The 21,011-nt window shown below is 40.6% G+C and overlaps 9 protein-coding genes across 9 annotated transcripts; 4 read left to right on the plus strand and 5 right to left on the minus strand.

Annotated features, from left to right (window-relative positions):
• Positions 1-227: 227 nt before the first annotated feature.
• Positions 228-2,657, plus strand: IL334_003807 (uncharacterized protein; the record flags this gene model as incomplete). The annotated part of the gene is made up of 6 exons (XM_062935533.1): positions 228-467; positions 524-1,002; positions 1,122-1,440; positions 1,526-2,052; positions 2,155-2,356; positions 2,496-2,657. 6 exons carry the CDS (start codon positions 228-230, stop codon positions 2,655-2,657), a joined length of 1,929 nt encoding a protein of 642 aa, XP_062791584.1.
• Positions 2,658-3,074: 417 nt separating this feature from the next.
• IL334_003808 (uncharacterized protein) lies at positions 3,075-5,317 on the minus strand (the record flags this gene model as incomplete). Its single annotated transcript, XM_062935534.1, has 4 exons — positions 3,075-3,260; positions 3,363-4,183; positions 4,334-4,379; positions 4,562-5,317. 4 exons carry the CDS (start codon positions 5,315-5,317, stop codon positions 3,075-3,077), a joined length of 1,809 nt encoding a protein of 602 aa, XP_062791585.1.
• A 1,561-nt stretch (positions 5,318-6,878) lies between these two features.
• IL334_003809 (serine-tRNA ligase) lies at positions 6,879-9,094 on the plus strand (the record flags this gene model as incomplete). The annotated part of the gene is made up of 4 exons (XM_062935535.1): positions 6,879-7,395; positions 7,444-8,248; positions 8,506-8,599; positions 8,735-9,094. The coding sequence occupies 4 exons, from the start codon at positions 6,879-6,881 to the stop codon at positions 9,092-9,094; spliced, it is 1,776 nt and encodes a 591-aa protein (XP_062791586.1).
• Positions 9,095-9,636: 542 nt separating this feature from the next.
• IL334_003810 (uncharacterized protein) lies at positions 9,637-10,611 on the plus strand (the record flags this gene model as incomplete). The annotated part of the gene is made up of 4 exons (XM_062935536.1): positions 9,637-9,697; positions 9,883-9,980; positions 10,146-10,226; positions 10,447-10,611. The coding sequence occupies 4 exons, from the start codon at positions 9,637-9,639 to the stop codon at positions 10,609-10,611; spliced, it is 405 nt and encodes a 134-aa protein (XP_062791587.1).
• A 189-nt stretch (positions 10,612-10,800) lies between these two features.
• On the minus strand, positions 10,801-13,634 carry IL334_003811 (uncharacterized protein; the record flags this gene model as incomplete). The annotated part of the gene is made up of 3 exons (XM_062935537.1): positions 10,801-11,558; positions 11,668-11,900; positions 12,061-13,634. 3 exons carry the CDS (start codon positions 13,632-13,634, stop codon positions 10,801-10,803), a joined length of 2,565 nt encoding a protein of 854 aa, XP_062791588.1.
• Positions 13,635-14,242: 608 nt separating this feature from the next.
• Positions 14,243-14,815, minus strand: IL334_003812 (histone H3; the record flags this gene model as incomplete). The annotated part of the gene is made up of 3 exons (XM_062935538.1): positions 14,243-14,483; positions 14,551-14,665; positions 14,755-14,815. 3 exons carry the CDS (start codon positions 14,813-14,815, stop codon positions 14,243-14,245), a joined length of 417 nt encoding a protein of 138 aa, XP_062791589.1.
• A 1,243-nt stretch (positions 14,816-16,058) lies between these two features.
• Positions 16,059-16,849, minus strand: IL334_003813 (uncharacterized protein; the record flags this gene model as incomplete). Its single annotated transcript, XM_062935539.1, has 5 exons — positions 16,059-16,063; positions 16,147-16,347; positions 16,418-16,480; positions 16,564-16,644; positions 16,780-16,849. 5 exons carry the CDS (start codon positions 16,847-16,849, stop codon positions 16,059-16,061), a joined length of 420 nt encoding a protein of 139 aa, XP_062791590.1.
• A 1,843-nt stretch (positions 16,850-18,692) lies between these two features.
• IL334_003814 (histone H2B) lies at positions 18,693-19,267 on the minus strand (the record flags this gene model as incomplete). Its single annotated transcript, XM_062935540.1, has 3 exons — positions 18,693-18,906; positions 18,989-19,110; positions 19,184-19,267. The coding sequence occupies 3 exons, from the start codon at positions 19,265-19,267 to the stop codon at positions 18,693-18,695; spliced, it is 420 nt and encodes a 139-aa protein (XP_062791591.1).
• An 806-nt stretch (positions 19,268-20,073) lies between these two features.
• IL334_003815 (histone H2A) lies at positions 20,074-20,614 on the plus strand (the record flags this gene model as incomplete). Its single annotated transcript, XM_062935541.1, has 3 exons — positions 20,074-20,149; positions 20,220-20,315; positions 20,388-20,614. 3 exons carry the CDS (start codon positions 20,074-20,076, stop codon positions 20,612-20,614), a joined length of 399 nt encoding a protein of 132 aa, XP_062791592.1.
• Between the last annotated feature and the right edge of the window lie 397 nt (positions 20,615-21,011).

Consider the following 21,011-nt stretch of genomic DNA (forward strand, 5'->3'; position numbering starts at 1 on the left):
ATTAACGATGATGATGATGAAATCAAAACAATTATTCCAACTTTTTATAAGATGAAGTAAGAAAACACATTTGATTCCGTTGGTAAAGGAAAAAGCGGAGATCAGGTTTAATCTCCGTTTTCCTCCCACCAAAGCAACTTTCAGTCTTTTGAACTTTTTACGTCGACAATAAAAAGAAAGATTTCAACCCATATGATCATTTCAACCATTAGCTCACATCATCGACGATGGCACAGAAACACAAGAGGCGATCAAGACCATCAGATCTAGAGAACTTGCCTCGAACAGAAGAGGTGATTCACGACTGGGAAAAATCAGATGAAGAATTGGATTTGGAAGAAACTCTATTTGGTGCCAGTAAGAAAAAATCGAAATCTGCTGCTGCTGGTTTCGCAATTGACATTCAAGGAGATCAAAGTGGAGACGAAGGAGAAGAGGGAGGTTTAAGCGATCTGGATGATAATGATGTAAGCTACTGTGTCTGGTGCTTTATGGAGATACATAGCTCATCGTCATTTTATAGTTATTCACTATCGATGCTCCATTGGCAACAGATTACGAAATTGATCTAGATGGTTTACCGGATGATCAACCTTCGTCAGACGATGAAGGATCCGACGCAGAATCATCTTCTGCTGGATCTTCTTCCGGCTCATCATCCTTATCCTCATCCTCATCTGCATCATCTGTTGCTGGGAATGAATTCGTAGCTACTTCATCAAGATCATCTTCACCTTCTTCAGAATTGGACGGAGAAGGAGAAGAAGTGGATACCAACAAACCTAGTATAACGTTGCCCGATGATATAGTCGATTTTCAAGTTGAAGAAGCTAAATTAAAAGGAAAGGGAAAACAATCAGTTTGGAATGATCCAGCAGACGAAATGATAGGGGTCGATATGAGTGAAAATAGACGTTTGAGGAAATTGGATAGAGGCAAAAAAAGAAAGATTGAAGGTGAATTAATTGATGGTAAAGAATTACAAGATAGATTAAGAGAACAGTAAGTGTTTTCTTTTTACTTGTAACTTGACTTTATGTTTTCAGACATAATCCCTTGCCTAAATATTCGACATTGATATCGAAACGATCTTTCACTAAATCTTTCGTAATTGATAATAGGTTCGAGAGACTTCATCCTCCTCCTGTATGGGCAACGAAGCGTACGATAATAGGGACACCATCATTGTCATCTTTATTAACATCAACGAAATCATTCATTGCACCTTCAAAAGCTTTACCAGGTCAATCCAGACCGGCTTTACAAACAGGAACGATCGATTTACAAAGAATGAGAAATGCAAATCAACAAAATCCCACTACAGGTAAAAGGGAAGCCGCAAATGCAGGTGGGGGTATCGTAGATTTCGCTTGGCACCCTTCGGAAAAAGTTGGTGTAATGGCCGTTGCAGGTGGTGATAGAAGAGTCAGATTCTTCAATGTAAGTATTTGAACACCCATTATACTGAATCGCTCGATCGGGATCAGCATCATATGTCGGTCATCAACTAATCAACTATATTCAGATCGACGGACATACAAATCCAACTTTAATGACACTTCATATCCCCTCGCTCCCACTATCACGTTCAACATTCCATCCATCAGGTTCATCATTACTCTTAGTTGGAAATCGACCTTTCTATTATACCTATGATCTGGCTTCGCAACGATGTCTCAGATCACCTAAAAATTTATTCGGATCAATGGATACACCTTCTTCACCTAACTCATTACACAGACATGCTTTCTCGCCCGACGGAAGTCTATTAGCTGTTGCCGGTCGAAGAGGTGCCATTTCGATACTGGATTGGTCAAGTTCAGGCTCAGGTGGCGTAGTAGCTGAATTGAGGTCAGGAAGAGGTGGTACCTCAATCGATCTCTTGTGGAGTACAGACGGGAAAGAATTAAGTGTTCTGGGCGGAAGAGACGGTGCTGAAATTGAAGTGTGGGATTTGGCAGAAAGAAGGATTAAAAGTAAATGGAGAGATGATAGAGCTCTAGGAGGAAATTTAATGAAATCAAGTAGAGATGGAACGTATACTGCTATTGGGTGAGTTTCCGCTCTTCCTTCTAATACGCTTCATACTGTTAGGTAACGAGGGAAATGAGAACGAGCATATCGCTAATCAAATTCAATCGTTGCAATGGATAGCTCGTCAACGGGAATAGTAAACGTATACAATTCATCTTCACTCACTTCTCCCACTGGATCATCCAGAGGGTTAAATGAATTTTCGCCTGAACCATTCAAATCACTCGAACAATTAACAATGTCAATTACAAGTATGGCATTCCATCCTTCGAATGAGGTTTTGGTAACTGCAAGTGAAGGTAAAAAAGATTTATTGAAAATGGTAAGTTCAATAACTGACCTGATATCATTCATTTCAATTCCAATAATTCCAAGTTCAAACCAAATCATCTATTCCATCAGACTCCATACCTCGGCCTTCAACTGACCCTCGTGAATTTTCTTTGAAAATTCGTATACAGTATCACCTACCATCAGGAAATACTTTCTCAAATTGGCCAACTCCAGCTACGCCATTAGGTAGAATAACTTCAATTGGATTTTCACCTTCGGGTGAATATCTATCCGTAGGGAATCAAAGAGGTACTGTCTTGTTATGGTCTTTGAGGCATTACGCTTTGTAGTCAACTAGTGAGTATATCAGGTGTGTAAGGAGTAGTAGGTCTGGTTTGTAGTTTTAATGCATACAACGTGTGTTCACATCCCTCGAGACTTGAGTAAACACTTCTTGGCTTGAAATGGCTAATGACGATTCACCACTCGATATCCAGAAGACAGAAGCCTGTTTCACTAGATTATAACATGTCATGTATTGTGTGCCATTGAGCAGTTTACGATTCTCTGCGAAGCTTACGACCGAATCGATTCTTTACTGTTCTCAATCTCATCTTTACTGGTATTGTATACATATATGAATACAAAGTCAAGCTGAGATGCCAGAACATTACGTGACACACAATTGCACAATTGAGATATCTTTAACTGTTTCCGATCCTCCTAGATATTTCCTGCGAATGATGATGAGATTTTCTGAATATTGACTAGATCACCGACACTCCTCCGTGGGTATTACTCAGACCGACACCCACGCTTATACCACCACCGACATCATTTCCATTTCCATGCAGCTCAAACGGTTGAGCAAAAAGATCTGTCGTTTGTGATTGTGGTTGTATTGAAGAAGGAGTCAATGAGTCTCTCTTAGCTAATAGTTTGGCATAGTGAATCTATCACAATGGGATTATATATCAGTATTTGGAACGTGATCTCATCGGGAACCCATGAGGAAGTCAAATGGAAAGAGTGAAAAAGTGGAAGTATGGACTCACTCCACATGAATCACATAAACTGTTGGGACCATCTGGACCTCTCATCCACTCATTCGTGACATTTGCTCCACAACCATGACATCTCGTCGTATGCATTGCTCTCATTGTTGTGGCCGTGGATGTTGGATTCGTCGCTGCATTCATGTGGGTATTGGTGTTGGTATTGGTATTCGAAGAGGAAAATATATCTAATGAGAAAGGAATGTTTGTTTCCTTGTAATTATGCGAATGGTCATTTGAGGAGGAGAAATGAACATGCGATTGATGTTGCGGATAAGGATCAGATGCAATGATTGACGCTTCAGCCAAACCGCCTAGACTGTCTATCGGTGTTGATGAGGAATGTAGATTGTATGGTGAGTATGGTTGTTGTTCATGATGTGAATGATGATGCTGGTTGTTATTGTGATTATGGTGATGATGATGCGAATGGTGTTGATGATTGTCATTATTATGATGGTCTTGTTGTTGTTGTTGGAAAGGTGATTTCATTTGTTTATCTATTCCTAATCCAGATACGTTTTTCATTTGATTCAATGATGATCCACTAGCGTTGGCATGAGCAGATTGAGCTTTAGCGATTAAAGCATCTCTTCTTTTCCTTATAACTTCCATATCTCTCTCTGCGGGAGTCATATCTTCGAATCTCTTAGTAGGTTTACGAGTGAGCATGAACGGTTTCATGAAATCTGATGCAAGAGACGGGTTGACATGTGGAGCGAGTGATAAGAGTATGGTATGGATTAGGGATGATAGTTTGGCGAAATGAGTTAAGAGATATGGTGGTGGTGGTGAAGGATGTGATTGAGTCGTTGATGGTGCTATTATGAATCAAGGATGAGTCAGCTTTGCTCTGCGTTGGTGCTGTTGTTGGGCTGCAAAGGCAGTGGATGAGAGGGGAATCTAATTGATTCTTGCTTGCTTGAGGACTTAAGACAAAAAAGGAATCGCTTTGAAATCGGGATACTCACCAAAAGGTTGTAGTAGACTGATTATCTCGTTGATATATCGTTTCAGCTGATGGTAGGTCGAAATCATCATTAGCAATTGATTTAACTTCATGACTCTTTCGTTTCCCTGCTTCACCTCTGAAGTCTTTCTTACTAAACATCTCCCTCCTGATTATCCCTACTACATGGCACGACAGTCACAGTTTTGGATCGATGATTCGATGATTCGTTGATATAAGTCAAACTTACCTGATCTTTCTCCTTATTCACATCGATTTCTCCACTGCCATTCCCATTCCCGATTCCGAAACCTTGCCACATTCTTCTTGTGACTTCCCGTTGTAGTTCTTCAGATTTCCAATCATTCTCATCTCTCCCACTATGACCACCATATAGCATACCATGACTTTGATCACTGCCGTGACTCGAAGGATGGTTCATGTGTGACGATCCACTTTCTGCAGGTGGTGGTAAATCGAAGGGTGTCAGTATTGGATGACTTTCATGCCACGTAGGATGATGGGGTGATGTCCTTGGAATCGAATCTCCTCCTCCTCCTCCTCCACCACCGCCGTGAACATGGGTTGTCCATTGGTTTTGATTTTGGTTTTGGTTTTGCGTATGATGTTGAGCTTGAGGTTGATGGTATGTCGTAGTATTATCGAAATAGCCTGTATTTGTAGAAGGATGCTCAGTAGGTGTATTATCATGTGAATGCGAATGTGAATGTGAATGTGAATGTGATACATCTTGTCCATTATGATATCGGGTATCAACGTTGTTGTTGTTATTGTTGTTTTGATAATGTTGAAAAGGTAAATCGGAATGATAATCTTCGGGATTACTTCGATGTGTTTGATTTTGCTGATGCTGATGCTGATTTTGATGCTGGTGATAGTGATATTGATTATTGACATTAGAAGATGAAGATGATGATGGTTCACCTTGAGAATGTGATGATGACCAATGATAATCACTTTGATGAGGATTAGGATACGGCCACATGTTGGTCGAACGCAGGGAACTCTAGGTGGTAATGTAGGAGGTGATCTGCGACAGTACTATTCGCTATTGGTTGATAGTGAATATGGATGGATTGAGGTCTATGAAATGGTTACAAATTATATTATGATATGATATGATAATATCAACTGTTGTATCGTAATCTTTACTAAAACAGAAAAAGAAAAGACCACTCGTAAGCCTGTGTTTTTGCCCTGCTGATATGCTTTTTTGATATTATTTATATTATTGTTTTTTATTATGCTTGATTCTTCTTTTCTCATGTATAAGCTGTGAACGAGTAGACTAGTGGTAGTGGTAAAAGCCAATGATGAGAAAGCTATATATATATAATTCTATATCGATATTACCCGTTTTGGTGCCCGTTGCCGTAAAGAAAAGAAGATGAAAGATGAGATGGTGAGATCTGTCTGATAATAAGATAACTTATACTCGAGTATCTGATATTATATTGTGGAGTGGGAGTTCGTCGACTAGAGTTGTTGTCGGCCTTCAATGTATATGCACGTATATGACAGTGATTTGTGGTATTGGTGTCTGACCTATCTCTCCATACAAGTGTCAGTAGTCAATGATCTGGTCGATCACAGATCTCATTACTTCATCTACTCATCCAGTGAGAAGAGCAGAGAGAAATATAAAGCCTCTAGATCTCATTTTACCCAACAACAACAACAACAACATTCCTGAAAAGCGGATATAAAGCGGAGATTAATGTATACATATATACATACCAAACCAACATTCACAGGGTATTGCAATCCATCATGTATGCATGAATATCTCATATGCTCAAGGAAGCAATGTCAGTACGAGGACAAAGTCTGATGTATGAATGTATGACTGTAGCATGCATAACGGGGGATTCACTGCTTCATCCCCAAAGAGTATTCGATGACTAACTTAACGTCATTCACCTACTTCTTATACACCCCCCCTTGTTATACAGTCCCATACAAATCATCATGAAATTCCCATACAAAATTACACCTGATCTGCCTAGCAATATCTAGCTTCACAACTCCCTACTTTTGCTATCTGGGAGGTATGCTAGAGGGGCTAAGATATACACCAGGTTTTTATGTGTCTCTAGATGGACAGATGCATGCCCTACAGCAGAAAAAAGGTTTTCACAAAAGCGAAATTTGTAGTTCCAACAATGTCAATGCATGCATTCTGAAAGCTCCTACACATAGCTAGATGCCTCTCACTGCTGTTGACAAGCCCCCAGTCTTGTAAAAGGTGTGATGCATGCATGAGGTGAGAATCTGCAAACTGTATAATATGTGGGGGTGTATAAGAAGTAGGTGAATGACGTTATGTCAAAAGTGAAGGGAGTGAGTGTGATTTCACCCAGGATACAACGGATATTCCCGCCTTAACCATCGAGAAGAAATAAAGAATAAAGATTCATAATATCTACCATCGATCGTCGATCCAAGGCAACGCAGGGAGAGCAGTGACCACGCAAAGTCATCATGAGATCAGTGAGGGCAGGGTGTATCAGACAGGGTGAGTCGAGTAGGAACCAACGACCACCAAAATGATCGCGCGCTCACGTCTCAAGATCTGTCAAATAGTACGAAGACACTATGCGACTCATACAACGTTAAAAGGGCCTTTGATAGGTATCAAACCATCAGCACCACAGCCTACCTCATCAAGCAATTCGAGTTCTGGATCTAACTCTGGATCTGGCTCAGGATCAGGATCAAATCAAGCATCCTCCTCCTCTTCATCATCATCATCATCATCATCATCATCATCATCATCATCATCATCATCATCATCATCATCATCATCATCATCATCATCATCATCATCGTTATCATCATCATCGACACTACCCAAACCCAGAATAGATTACAACAGTATATTAGCTGATCCAGGATACACTACGTTGAATGCTATTCAAAGGAAATCACCTCTGAAACCAGATCATCTATTACATTTATCAAGATTACGTGAAACTCAATTACTGCTGTTATCCAAATTATCTACCATCAGAAATAAACAGAAAGAAATAGGTTCATTGATCAAATCAGGTGGTATTTTAGGAGGTGGCAATAACAACAACAACAATAACAACAACAATGAAACGACAAGAGAAAAAGAAGAATTGAAAGAACAAGCTAAAAAATTGAAAATACGTATAAAATCATATGACTCAAATCTGATTGAAACTGAGAATGAATTATTAGAATTATCATTGATCTTACCTAATTTCTCACATCCAAACTCGCCTGTTGGATCAGAAGAAAATGCCATTATATTAGAATCGTTCGGTCCTACTGAAAATACCAAGACCAAGACTAAGCAAGAAGTCGAAACGAATAGAGATCATGTTTCGTTTTGCAATCATTTCGGTTTATTAGATAATGAAGCTTGTTCAACTACATCCGGGAGTTCGTGGCCTTTTTTAATTGGTACATTGTCTTTGATTGAACAATCTTTAATACAATATTCACTTTCAATAGCAATCAGGAATGGATTTAGACCTGTTATACCACCTGATGTAATAAAAGAAGATTTAGCTTGGAGATGTGGTTTTCACCCTCGTGATTCACAAGATAACCCTTCCACTCAAACATATCACTTGACTCCACCTTCGACAAATGGAGATAATTCACCTAGATTGTGTTTAGCGGGTACATCAGAGATTCCGTTGGCTGGTCTATTCGCTAATAGATTATTCAACGAAGAAGATTTACCTAAAAAAGTTGTGGGGATAGGTAGAGCTTTTAGAGCTGAAGCAGGTGCAAGAGGTTCAGATACAAGAGGTTTATATAGAGTACATCAATTCACTAAATTGGAGTTATTCAGTGTTACTTCGCAGGATGAGAGCGAGAATATGATGGAGGAGATTAGAGGGGTTCAGAAAGAGATTGCTCAAGGACTGGGTTTGAACGTGCGGTGAGTAGATGGTTCTGGTACTCATGAGGCTAGTATGTCCGGACATCGGACTGGACAGTAGAGAGTCGATGAGATGAAACCTGTTGAGCGAGTTTCAGCATTGATAGCTTTGAGGATAGTACATGCTAGATGATGAGGAAATCGCCGGGAGTCTTGTGTTAGATTGACTCGATCGCTTTCACCATTTCATAAAGCAACCGTTATCGCTATCATAAAATCGACTTTGAAGCTGATATTTTCTTCTCCTCTGAAAATAGAGTCCTTGATATGCCTACTGAAGAGTTGGGCGCTTCGGCATATAGGAAATACGATATGGAAGCTTGGATGCCTGGTAGAGGCAAGTGGGGCGAGGTGAGTACAAAACAATCCTTGAACAGAGTTGCCAAGTCCGCTGTGCAGTATCGTTTCATATCAAGAACGACTTGTCCTCTCTTTACCATATGCTCTTTACTAAGACCATTACTGAATATAGTATGTTGATTTTAGATAACTTCGACCTCAAACTGTACAGACTTCCAATCACGTAGATTATCAATAACTTATCGGCCGTCCCCATCGTCCTCGCCCCACTCTAATGCCAAAGTCGAAGGAAGCGACGTATCATCACCGCCGCCCGCACCAAACGACAGCCATAATGGACCATTACCATTCGCACACACTTTGAACGGTACAGCAGCTGCCATACCCAGATTGATCGTTGCTCTGATAGAAAATGGAATTAGGTTTAAAGAGGATGGTTCGGGGGGTTATGATGGATTGGATCTACCTAAAGCGTTACAAAGGTTCTGGATTGGTGGGGATAATGTCGGTGAGAGGAAAGAGAAAGGTACCATAAGATGGGTCTAGGGCGGCGTGTTAATCTGCTTGTTCGTAAAGACGGGGAGATAGGATGGGGAAGAGAGATGTGATCAGTTTTTTAATAATGTATAAATCAATCGCATTATTCATGCACATATCTCATATCATGCATCTACATAGTTTACATATATTGTTCGTTGCGATACACTTGATTGGGTCTGCATTACGTCTTTGAGGAAGGTGGTGAGATCTCCCATAAACAACTCTTCCCATATTTCTACGAGTACGAGCAGTTATTCCGAGAATACCAATAGGATCTCGGTGTTCTCGCCATGGTGAAACCGATCAATTTCCAACAATACCGAGATAAGCAATAACCAAAGACGGCAGTGGGAAGGCAGAAGAATCATGAGTATTGACATGCAAGATCTACGAGTAAGGATATAAATACAAATATAAATATGCATCATCCATCCTAGTATCTTCTGTTCATATTTGTTTATACTCTACTTTATTACCAGTCAGTATATCCAAACGAACTGAATTCAGATTAATAGAAAGGCCCACCAACAGAATCCGAATACGAAAATATGTCATCTGAAAGAATAGCTTATAAAGTGGAAGGTATAGCACCACCCTTACCTGTTTTCTGTGAGTTCTATTTCCTGTTCAGCGAAAGAAGGGAGAGGTGAGATGAGGGGGATTATGTGGTATTACATTTTGATTGTTAGATGTTGGGATTTTGGTCGATATTCGGATGATCTAGTTAATTGACTTTACTTTGACTGCCGAGTTTTCTTGCTAAAGTTCCAATTTACGAACAATCCTTTATGTAGCTTCTGCAATTCAATGTAATGGATTCGTCTATACTTCAGGTCAAATCGGTGCTACACCAGATGGTAAATTGGTTCAAGGACCCATAACCAATAGAGTCGTAAGTGTGGGACTTTTCAACGATTCTCCCATCATTCAATGTCTATCTGAATCTTCTTGAGAAAGGAGAGGTGCTGTAGGGGTAGAGCAGACAGATTGTGACTAGATAATAAGATGTTAGGAGTGAAAAGCTGACCCTTCATTTCTACTCGTTCCATTTTTTAAGAATCAAATAATGGATAACTTGGAGAAAGTACTCCAAGCTCATGGAAGTGGATTAGAACACACTGTTAAATTCAATATCTACGTGAGTTCCCATTGGTATTCTTGCTCTTATCCAATAGTAAGTTAGTTACTAGCAAGACAAACTTGATATTCCATCGAATGAAAACGAAGCAATAAATCCCCCTCGCCCACTTACCTTGATACACCTTGAACTGGCCCCTCCCTTTTCATCGCTACTTCAACCTTTCACTGCCTTCTTTTTTACCCAGATCATCAGCTGATTCGACGTACATTTCACACAGATAACATCCTACGATACATTCTCCGAGCTAAACGAAGCTTATCTAAAAAGAATGCCTTCTCCTGCTCCTGCAAGATCATGCATTGGAGTAGCTACTTTACCTCGTGGAACAGATGTCGAGATTGAATGTGTTGGTGTAGTAGTCCCAGCGAAATCGAAATTATAACCTTTGATATGCTTTGATATGCTTTGCTCACCTTCTAATTTATCGCTGAAAATGAATACCATATATATATTCATTGATTATCATGCATTTCATATGTTGACCCCTTCGGAAGACCAGAATCTACAAAAGTCACAATCTACTTCTCTCTACTTCGTCCACGCAGATCGCCACTTCTTATTCAAGTGACGTCTAGAACCATCCCAAGGAATCACCTAAATAAGTCGCTAATCCACTCATGTTCTTTTCCGTAACCTCTTCCAATCTATCTTGAACACTAATGAAAGCGAATTTTGCTCTTTCCATTTCTTTTTTAGCTAATTGTTCATTCAATTCTTTCTCTCTTCTTCCAGCTGCATTCGCATTATTATTAGCTTCTTCTTCTTCCTCTTCTTCCTTCAATACATTGTCAGGTATCGGTAAACCGAATCTTTCTTCTAACAGGTTCTTCTTTTTATCTCTCTTGTTCTTTCCCTCTGTATTATCATTACCATTTTCACCATCGTCATTATCGACATTTAATAAGCTCAACTCAGTCCTTAGTGTTCTTGATAGATTCCTTAATATGAGACTGGTCAGAAAGGCTACTCCAACCGGATGTCTTTTGGAATCTATAGGTGTAGTCTGAGCTACGCAATGTAATTTGAATGGTTTAGCTAAAGGAGGCACTGATCTATTTGTTATGATCGATTGTGATAACGCGTATTCTGGTGTGGTGGGATAAACGGTTACCACTTCCAATACGGGCACTGCTTGAACGAGAGGAAGATGTGTTAGGAGATGAGATAAGGTGAATGGAGTGTGAGTGCAGGTAGCCCATTGACATTGTAACGGCTGTGTAGTTGAAGACAGGTGATGCGATTGCAGATGCGATAACAAGGAAGATGAATTGATGGATCCGTGTCGAGAATTGCAATCTTTCCAAAGGCATGAAAATCGTTCTTGGTCATCTGGAAACAGCGGAATGTTAGCGATCGTGCTCGATCAATTTCTTCAATCTCTGAATTCTCGTCTTCCGTTGATTGACCCACAGTTACCTCACAGAGATCAAACACTCACCACTGGTCTTCCTGAAACCTATGCCAGCAATGACGAATTTCTGACCGCCCATCTCGTCTGTCCATACTTTCGCCATAGCACCCGGGAAAGCAATAGTCACATTCTTGATAACTTCGGCCGCGCTTAAGAGAGGTTCTATCGTCGAAGGGTTTTGGAAGAAATCTCGATAAGCGTGCCAGAATGTCACTTGGAGTAATTGGGATGTAGACGAGTAAACGAAGGCTTCGTGCATCCTATAAATCGGGATGACAATGAAATGGTTAGTAAGGGAGTCACGGTGGATCTGGTAGAGGGAGACATGATATGGGCAAGATAATTCGACAGTCTCACAAACGACTGAGAGATTGCGCTGAGATTTATGATTCCTCGCTGCGAATAGATATTTGAACTCACCAGCTAATACTCCTATTGGGTTCTCTCATATTGTATAGTCTTTCTCTTGTGATTTGACTCAAAACAGGCGGTTTTTCACCTACATCCACTTTAACACCTTGACCACCAAAAATTTCCATTTGTCTTTGTGCTATTTCTCTTTCTTGTATTCTCCTCTTAGCTACTGATTCCAATCTGATAAAGTTCGATGCTGGATTTCTGTAAACTTTACCGGTTGATTGGGGGTCTGGATTATCCCATGAGAGTCCGATTGATTTACTGCCATATTCCAACAGCATGACTAAATTCTTCAAATGAAATACAAAGTCTTTATTTGATAAAATCTGTCTTGCGTAGATAGGATTTTGTGTTAATGAAATAAGTAAATCGAGTGATAAATCAAGTGACGTTATTGTATTCGAAGAAGAACTTGATGTTGTCGTTGTTGATGATGATGATGATGATGACGGTCTAAGGACTAATGATCTTAATAGATGTTCAATTAATTCAGATTCGATAGATTGCGATAGACAATTTGGAATTGTCAATCCCATTATTATCAATGGTATCAAGTTATTTATCATTGATTGATCTTTCGTTTGAATTAATAACCTAGGTAGGATATCACCGAATACAGTCTTGATTTCGTCGTGAGCGTGAGCGTGAGCTTGAGCTTGTCCATTTGCTCTTGAGTTTGAGTTCGAGTTCGATATCGAGGTGGACATTGAAGTGGAAAAATGATGAGGTGATATCCTCAAATATGGGAAAATAGATTGTATAATGATCAAAATATGATGAATTGGTTCAGGGGAATTCAACATTAAATGATTTATCAAAAAATCAATAGGTAAATTGAAAAACCTCAAAAGGAAATCTAAAAAGATAGTTCTACATATAATCTTGGAATTTGACGTTGTAAAACTTGAATTTCTCAAGATCAATAATGAGTTTGTAGCTCTTTCTTCTAATTTCCTTTTATCAATCGTCCATTCTGGTATGACACTTTTTGCTAAATCTATTTGTGCTTTCGTTTTCGTTTTCGTTTTCGTTTTCGCTTTCGTTTTCGAGTCTACTTCATGCTGCTGTGGTTGTGCTTGCCTTTTCCGTTTTTCGCCAACGCTGTCCAAATCTGCCCCCAAATCCGAATCCAAATCCGATCCTTCGAAAGGATATCTACGTTCACGTAAAAGTACAGAAGTAGATTCCAATTCTAATTGATCCAACCATTTTATCGGCCATTCAATCAACGCACTAACGCTATCTACCCATGTTTCCAATCTGAATTTTTCACTTGATGTATTTTGAGTTTGACTATCATCGAAACTAGCTACGACCAATCTTGGTAATGCCCAATCTACTTCTTCTTCGATGGATGATTTCAATGCGAGGAATAATCTGTTTTTGGGTCCAGGATGTAATTCCCACGTTTCAGGTCTATATGGTGTCCATTTCGTTTGTTGATTGTGTTGTGCTTGTTGGTTTTGGTGTTGTTGTTGTTGTTGTTGTTGTTGTTGATAGTTTGGTAAAGGCGCTATCGGTCTTGAAGATGATGCTAAAGATGATAAAGTTCCTTGTGGTGGTAAGATCCGGGACATCTCGAGTTACAGCTCCTCGGAAGCTTTCAATGAAATAGAACGCTGTTCAAAACCAATGGAACAGCGCAAAGATGATAGGATGTAAGAATGGAGACGCGTAAATGCAAGAGAAGGATAAAAAGTGGTAGATGTAATGTTTTGACCTTGAGTTCTTTTCGAGTGAAAATGAAGACGGAATCAAATCTCACCTTCTTAGCTCTCCAGTTTTTCTAATAAAGCATTAGGAAACGCGCCTTGGCAGTTTCGTAGTTGGTCATTACAAATCCATCGCATTAGGACCTCGCCATCATTACATGCTTCGACAACGGTCGCTTTTCACAATCAAGTTACTTTTTGTTCACTGAAATCTTGCTTGCTGTGGTATGCAACAACAGAATAAATTAGAATCAAGGCCTGGCTGCATTGCACATCCTACGACTTCCTATATGTATATATATCATATAAAAAAGACTATTCCGTCCAACCCCAAAAAAAAATGCGCCGGCAAGTATAAAAAGAGAGTAATCAAATCGAAGTTATAATAAAATAAAGAAAGAGTAGAGAGCACCATGGTAATCAACTACAGAACCATCACGAATCATAAAGTCATGTATGTATCAACGAATAACTTAAGATCGTTCACCTCTGAGTCTTCGGGCGAGTTGAAGATCCTTGGGTTGGATGGTAACTCTCTTGGCGTGGATGGCGGCCAAGTTGGTGTCTTCAAAGAGAGAGACGAGGTAAGCCTCGGAAGCTTCTTGAAGAGCCAATACGGCAGAAGATTGGAATCTCAAATCAGTCTTGAAATCTTGAGCGATTTCTCTGACCAATCTTTGGAAAGGAAGTTTTCGGATGAGGAGTTCGGTAGATCTAAATCAAGAAGAACTATCAGTGACTTGTTCTTTCATCGTCGTGTATAGGACAAGTAAATACTCACTTTTGGTATCTTCGGATTTCTCGAAGAGCGACGGTACCGGGCCTGTATCTGTGAGGCTTCTTAACACCACCAGCGGCAGAAGTGGAAGTTTGCTTTCGGGCAGCTTTGGTAGCGACTACAAGTGTACATGAAAGAGTCAGTTCATGTTCCTATGCATTGTGGAGATATGGTAACAACGATGAAGATCGAACAAGTGTTACTCACGTTGCTTTCGGGGAGCTTTACCACCGGTGGATTTTCTAGCGGTTTGCTTAGTTCGGGCCATTGTGAATGGATTGGTGTTTGGGGGTTTGGGGTTGGGTTTGGAAAGTGAAAGTGTGAGTGAAGAATGTATTAAACTTGGTGGGATGAGGGAAGAGAAAATTGTAATTGGGTTTTCGTATGGTTAGTATTTAAATATACGTTTCTCTTTCCTTGGGTGGTACCACTACGCCTCTTCTCCAATGAAGAAGGCCCCCATGTCCCATCCTCTCGCTGGAAACAAAGCAACAAACAATCCACACGCAGATTTGTTTATGCATTTCTCCGGTGAAATCAATTGTGATTGTGATTGTGGGATTGGTGATCCCCCGCCCAGGGTGATGCACACGGTTCATAAATCACGTGATCTTGTGGATCATCTTTCAACGCGCGAGATCAAATCATATCACCGCGGCGTTATTCAATTGATTTCTTATTTCCTCACTTTTGTTTCGACTTGGGATTCCCCCGCTAACGATTGCATGGGGAGAATATGCCTGCGTAGGAGAAAAATGAATGCACGTTTGGAATGACGAAGGATGCAAAGGATAGCGTGGGATAAGCAATGAACTGACATGTGCTCGGCTTGCCTATCAGCTCCTGTGATTCTACTCAAAATCAATGTTCTAGATGTGCATGCCTACTGTAACATCTGCCATCCAAGTGATAGACGTTATTGACAAGTGGCATTACTCATGTGGATATTTGAATGAAGCTTGATAGAGCCGCAAGCGAGTCTTTTCAGTCAATTTCATTCGAAGGTACAAAGGTACAGCCATCACACATATGTTCCGATCTCCAGTGTCACACGGGATGCTATGTGTTGTTTTGATGGGACTCTCCCATCGCAGCAAGGACGCCCGTGTTGCGCAGAAGCGATACTCGCTTGTCATGTTCTCGTTCAAGGTCGAATGGAAAATGTCTCGAAATAAAGGATGATTCTGACATGTTGTGTACGAATACATGAGATGAACTGCATATATTATTCCTCCCTCCCTTATACTACCTAGTCACGTACAACATGAAGACACAATATGGAGGGAAATGCTGAAGAATGAAAGTGTGATGTGACATGTGTACGTATTCGAAACGTGTGCGTGATTGTGATCAGAAATGAGAGTGGGGATGAATGAACGAAGAGAGAAAGAAGAAAATGAACGGAGCTTGTCGGAATCGTCGATGATCGTAACTTCGTGAATTCGTCGGAGGTAGGACATGACGGTCGTTTGATCGTGATTTCATGGTATCGTAATGATCTTGGAAAAGTCTTATACTATATCGAGTAAGCAATAATCAGCCACTTTACTTGATATACACGAAGATCGAAAAGGATTGAGCTTGACTGTCCGAACTCACCTGGACCACTCTCTTCCACGTTAGTCGTAGTCTGACTGACCCTCTTCTTGCTGTTCTTGCTTTTGGCGGGTAAGAGTGGCGCTTGGACACAAGGAAGTACGCCACCTTCTGAGATGGTCACCTTGTCAAGAAGCTTGTTGAGCTCTTCGTCGTTTCTGACGGCGAGTTGAAGATCTCTTGGCTTGATGCGGGATCTCTTATCTACAGGTACAGTATTCAATATTGACAAAACTTATATTTATACTAGACCGAATTGAATGAAAGTACTTACTATCCCTACAGGCATTACCTGCCAGCTCGAGGATTTCAGCGGAAAGATACTCAAGAACAGCGGCTGATTGAAGTTGGTTATGTCTCAGCTCAGCTCGGAACTATACTGAAGCTCTGAGGTCGGATCGTTTGAAACAGAAGACTTACCCATGTAGATGGGAGCACCGCTTCCTATTCTTTCCGCGTATCTGCCTCTTCTGAGGTAACGATGGAGGCGGCCAACGGGGACTGATATCGTATACAGCACTGCACATCAGCTGAGAGAACGGAAATAGACTGACGATGAATTATCTCGAGTAACGTCACGAAGGTGGTTAGGAGTTGAGTGCGGATAGATGTAAGGTGAGCAGATTTATGACTTACATGTCAAACCTGCTTGTGATGATCGAGACTTGCCGGCAACGACTTCGTCGCCTGTCTTCTTTCCTGCCATAGCTAGAGAAGAGATTGAGATATAAGAAGGATGGACGATCAAATGTAGGGTTTAACCCGAATAATCGCAAGTTCAAATGAATGTGTTAAGCTGCTAGACTATTATATCACAGTTTATCTGTATATATACACCTATGATCAACGATGAAAGAGGTAAGTACCACTTCCAATGTGATCACGAAGTGAAGGATAAAGATAGGAGGTAGAAAGAGAGAAAGAATGAACGAATTGATGGTGTTGATGAGAAGAAACGATGGTTTATATATTCCATCTGAATGAATGGGGTCCAGTCATCTTTTGAGGAGAAATACAGTCATCCTACTTATCTATTTTACGCACGGACCAGCATGAACGAATGATGATGATGATGAATAACCCCCCGAAATCAAAATAGCATCATCAAAATCAATTGACCAAAGGAAGGGGACGAGGGGGGGAAACGAGTCTATGACGTCTTCCTTGGTTCCAAGATCATTTGGTCAAGTATTCAGCCCAAGTCCGATTTCAGTAATGTCGGTTGATATCATCACTAACCTACGGTCAACAACTCCTCTTTGGATATCAGCATTACCAGTAGGGACATTCGATTGATATTATGATGATCGCTTTACACGATGGAAACGAGGATGAAAGAGCAACATTGTGTTGTTGATTAGCCTCAAGGGAAAAGAGGAATTGCTTAGATAGTGTCTCATCTTCTTCTTCGTCTGATCACCTTTCGCATTATGAGCCTAATCAGTGATGTAGAACTCCTCAGTAACCTTCCTACTATTCGTATATCGTATCATTTCCTGAGGCGATCACTGGACCATACCAGTAGTCCACGTTGAGATACCTTGTTCAATGAGATGTATCAATCATTCTTCACCGGGTTTCCTCGCAGTGACAATGACCAGAATTGTTTTTTTTTTGGCCTTTCACTCATCATAATAATCACGACAGAGTAATCTACCACGGTATGTCACTTGATCCGTCACTGATAATTGTCTCTTACACAGGATTGAAAGATTCTTGGAGGTCACGGCTAATATACCATGAAACCAAAATTATCAAACTATGTTATCTTTTGTCATTTGTATTTACTAATGGATGCTTATATATCAACGACCGACACAGAGAAAAAGTCTTAATTATCCCTTGAGAAGATCTGTGACCTATTCAAATCAACTACGTACGTCTATACAGTAGCCGCCACTTACTTCTCATGATCATATATATACTGTGCATCTTCTCTTCCTTCTCGTGAATGCTATCTATTCTAATTGTTTCAACCAATGGATCAACCGTTCATTCTGAGCTAAATTTATCACAAGATCAGGCAATAGATACATTGCAGTGTTCAACTAAATCCATCACCCGAATTTATGCCTCAAATCAGCTTGCAATGCTTCCTTTTTAGTCACTTTCGTACCATATCATGTGATCAAAGTGATGATTCACCTGAGTGTGTTTACAAGTATACATATCAGGAATTACTCGACCATGATTGCTCAGTCTCCAAGCATTTTGTGAGAACGAATCACAAGGAACTCGGCGAAGGAAAGGCGGATTGTAATGTTCTCGCACCAACGCACGCGTCGAAAACCCAAGGTGAATGCAAAACACGAAATGCACACTGCTATCATGCAAACTGTTATCATGCAACTTGAAAACACATTTGAAGTATGGTGAACAGGACAATTCATGTCAAGTGAACTAGCGAAGACGAAGGTTTGTATAAAAAAAAGATTATATTGTTCTAAACAATATAAAGAAGAAGAAGAAGAAGTAACTATCACTGAAAATGAATCCTACAAATAACCATCATATCATCATCATCGTACCACACCTTTTTATCAAATAATCTATTTGGATGAAGAGTATTTGGTGACGGCTTTGGTACCTTCAGAGATGGCGTGTTTGGAAAGTTCTCCAGGGAGGATAAGTCGCACGGCGGTTTGGATTTCTCGAGAAGAGATGGTTGATCGGTGGTTGTATGAAGCGAGTTTGGAAGCTTCAGATGCGATTCGCTCGAAGATATCAGAAACGAAAGAGTTTAAGATAGCCATAGCTTTGTTTCTATCAAATCAAACGGGTGATATATCAGTATATATACGAGGGAATCACTTGGAAGCACTTGAGATGAAGGAATGTAACTCACGAGATACCAGTGTCGGGGTGAACTTGCTTGAGGACCTTGTAGATGTATGAAGAGTAAGATTCGACCCTCTTCTTGGATCTCTTCTTACCACCTTCTTTAGCGGGAGCAGAGGTCTTAGCGGCCTAAGTAAGAGATAATGAATAATCAGTTGATGTCGACATAGTAGAAGAAGTAGTAGTAGTAGTGATGACTTACCTTGGCGGGAGCTTTGGAAGCGGCAGCGGGAGCCTTGGAGGCTTGAGAAGCAGGAGCTTTGGAAGCGACGGATTTAGGAGCCATTGTGAATGAGTTTAGATTGGTGTTTGGTTTGAGACTTTAAAAAGAAGTTTAGACAAGTGGTGGAATGCTTTGAATTGATTCGAGTTGATGATGAAAGAGGGAATAAGTTTTTACAAAGAACGAAGATGACCTTTTATAAATGTAAGAAGTTGTACGTGTTGATGGATGGGGATTCCAGGGGTAAAGGAAAACAACCGTGAGTAATGCGACTGTACTGTTACCGTCACAGTCTGTACACTGTTAGGGAAGGGGAAGTGATTTTGTTGTGATGTGTAAGACAATCTGATGACAGGGTAAAAAAGACAGAGTGGCGTGGTAAAAGGGAATAACAGAAGAGAGAAATATCGACGCGTAATGATTTTTACATTGTTACATCATCATTTAATGGGATATTGGCAAATAATTAACGCCGAATCACCCACGTCACGATTTATCTGTCATTATCTTCCGATGTCATGACTTTATATGGTGACCAAAGGGGATGGCGTGGCGTGGGGTTGTTGCCTTTTGGGACGTGTTCAATCAGGGTATCAACAAAACATCACCACATTTCCTAAATCACCACCATAGTGCATGTATCACCGATACAGACCATACACCTCACTCACCACCCATACCTGTACCAATTCGCATCTCGTAACCATTGCAAAGGTATCTCCTATCTCTCTTAGATATTTAAATACCCCCTTCAATCTTTTCCGTTTCTTTTTCCCTCTCTCTCATCAAACACAAAGCCAATCAAACCACTCTTTCTCTTTCTCAAACCCAATCCCCAAACCCAACAAACCAAATCAAATCAATTCACAATGTCTTCAGGTGGTAAAGGAAAATCTTCTTCAGAGACCAAGTCTTCTTCCCGATCATCCAAGGCCGGACTTCAATGTGAGTTTGCAATGTTGGGCCCTTCTCAATACATATCACTTTCCTCTTACTGACTGGTTGCATCATATAGTCCCCGTCGGTCGTATCCACAGACTCTTGAAGAAAGGTAACTACGCTCAACGAGTTGGTTCCGGTGCTCCCGTCTACCTCGCTGCTGTCCTTGAGTGTGAGTTGCATATCATTCACTATCACTATCAACTTTGCGTGGACTATTTTACTGATATAGTATGATCAATAGACCTCGCCGCTGAGATCCTTGAATTGGCCGGTAACGCTGCTCGAGACAACAAGAAGTCTCGTATCGTACCTAGACATTTACAACTTGCCGTCCGAAACGATGAGGAGCTCAACAAACTTCTCGGATCAGTAGTCATCTCTCAAGGTGGTGTTCTTCCCCACATCATGGCTGAACTCCTCCCCGCCAAGACCAAAGGAAAGGGTGCTAAAGCTTCTCAAGAAGTATAAACGGTTTGATAATCGTTTGGGATATATTCTCTTTTGTAGTTTCATCATTATTTAACTTGGGTTGGCCTTTTCCGCTTTTCTTTTGAAGACTGAAAAGCCTCACCTTTTTTCATATCATATACTTCGTTTTCGCTAGTTCTTATTTGATTTCTGCGAGATGCAGTTCACTGTCACAATATTATGTTTGTCTGGACGCGATCGCAATTGATAGCATTGTTGCAAATCCACCTTCTCTCCAATGCTCATAAGGTAATGAGTTGCACATTCGAGTTATCGTCACTTCACGCATTCTGGCTGCTGCGTCTCTCAGCTGTTTGCTCGCGGATATTTCAAGTCAGCGCCCTTGACGTTTGCCCAGTTGTCATTCGCCAAGAACCATGAATACTGATTGGGGTCG

The sequence above is a fragment of the Kwoniella shivajii genome, chromosome 5 (genome assembly GCF_035658355.1).
Source record: "Kwoniella shivajii chromosome 5, complete sequence".
Classification (NCBI taxonomy): Eukaryota; Fungi; Basidiomycota; class Tremellomycetes; order Tremellales; family Cryptococcaceae; genus Kwoniella; species Kwoniella shivajii.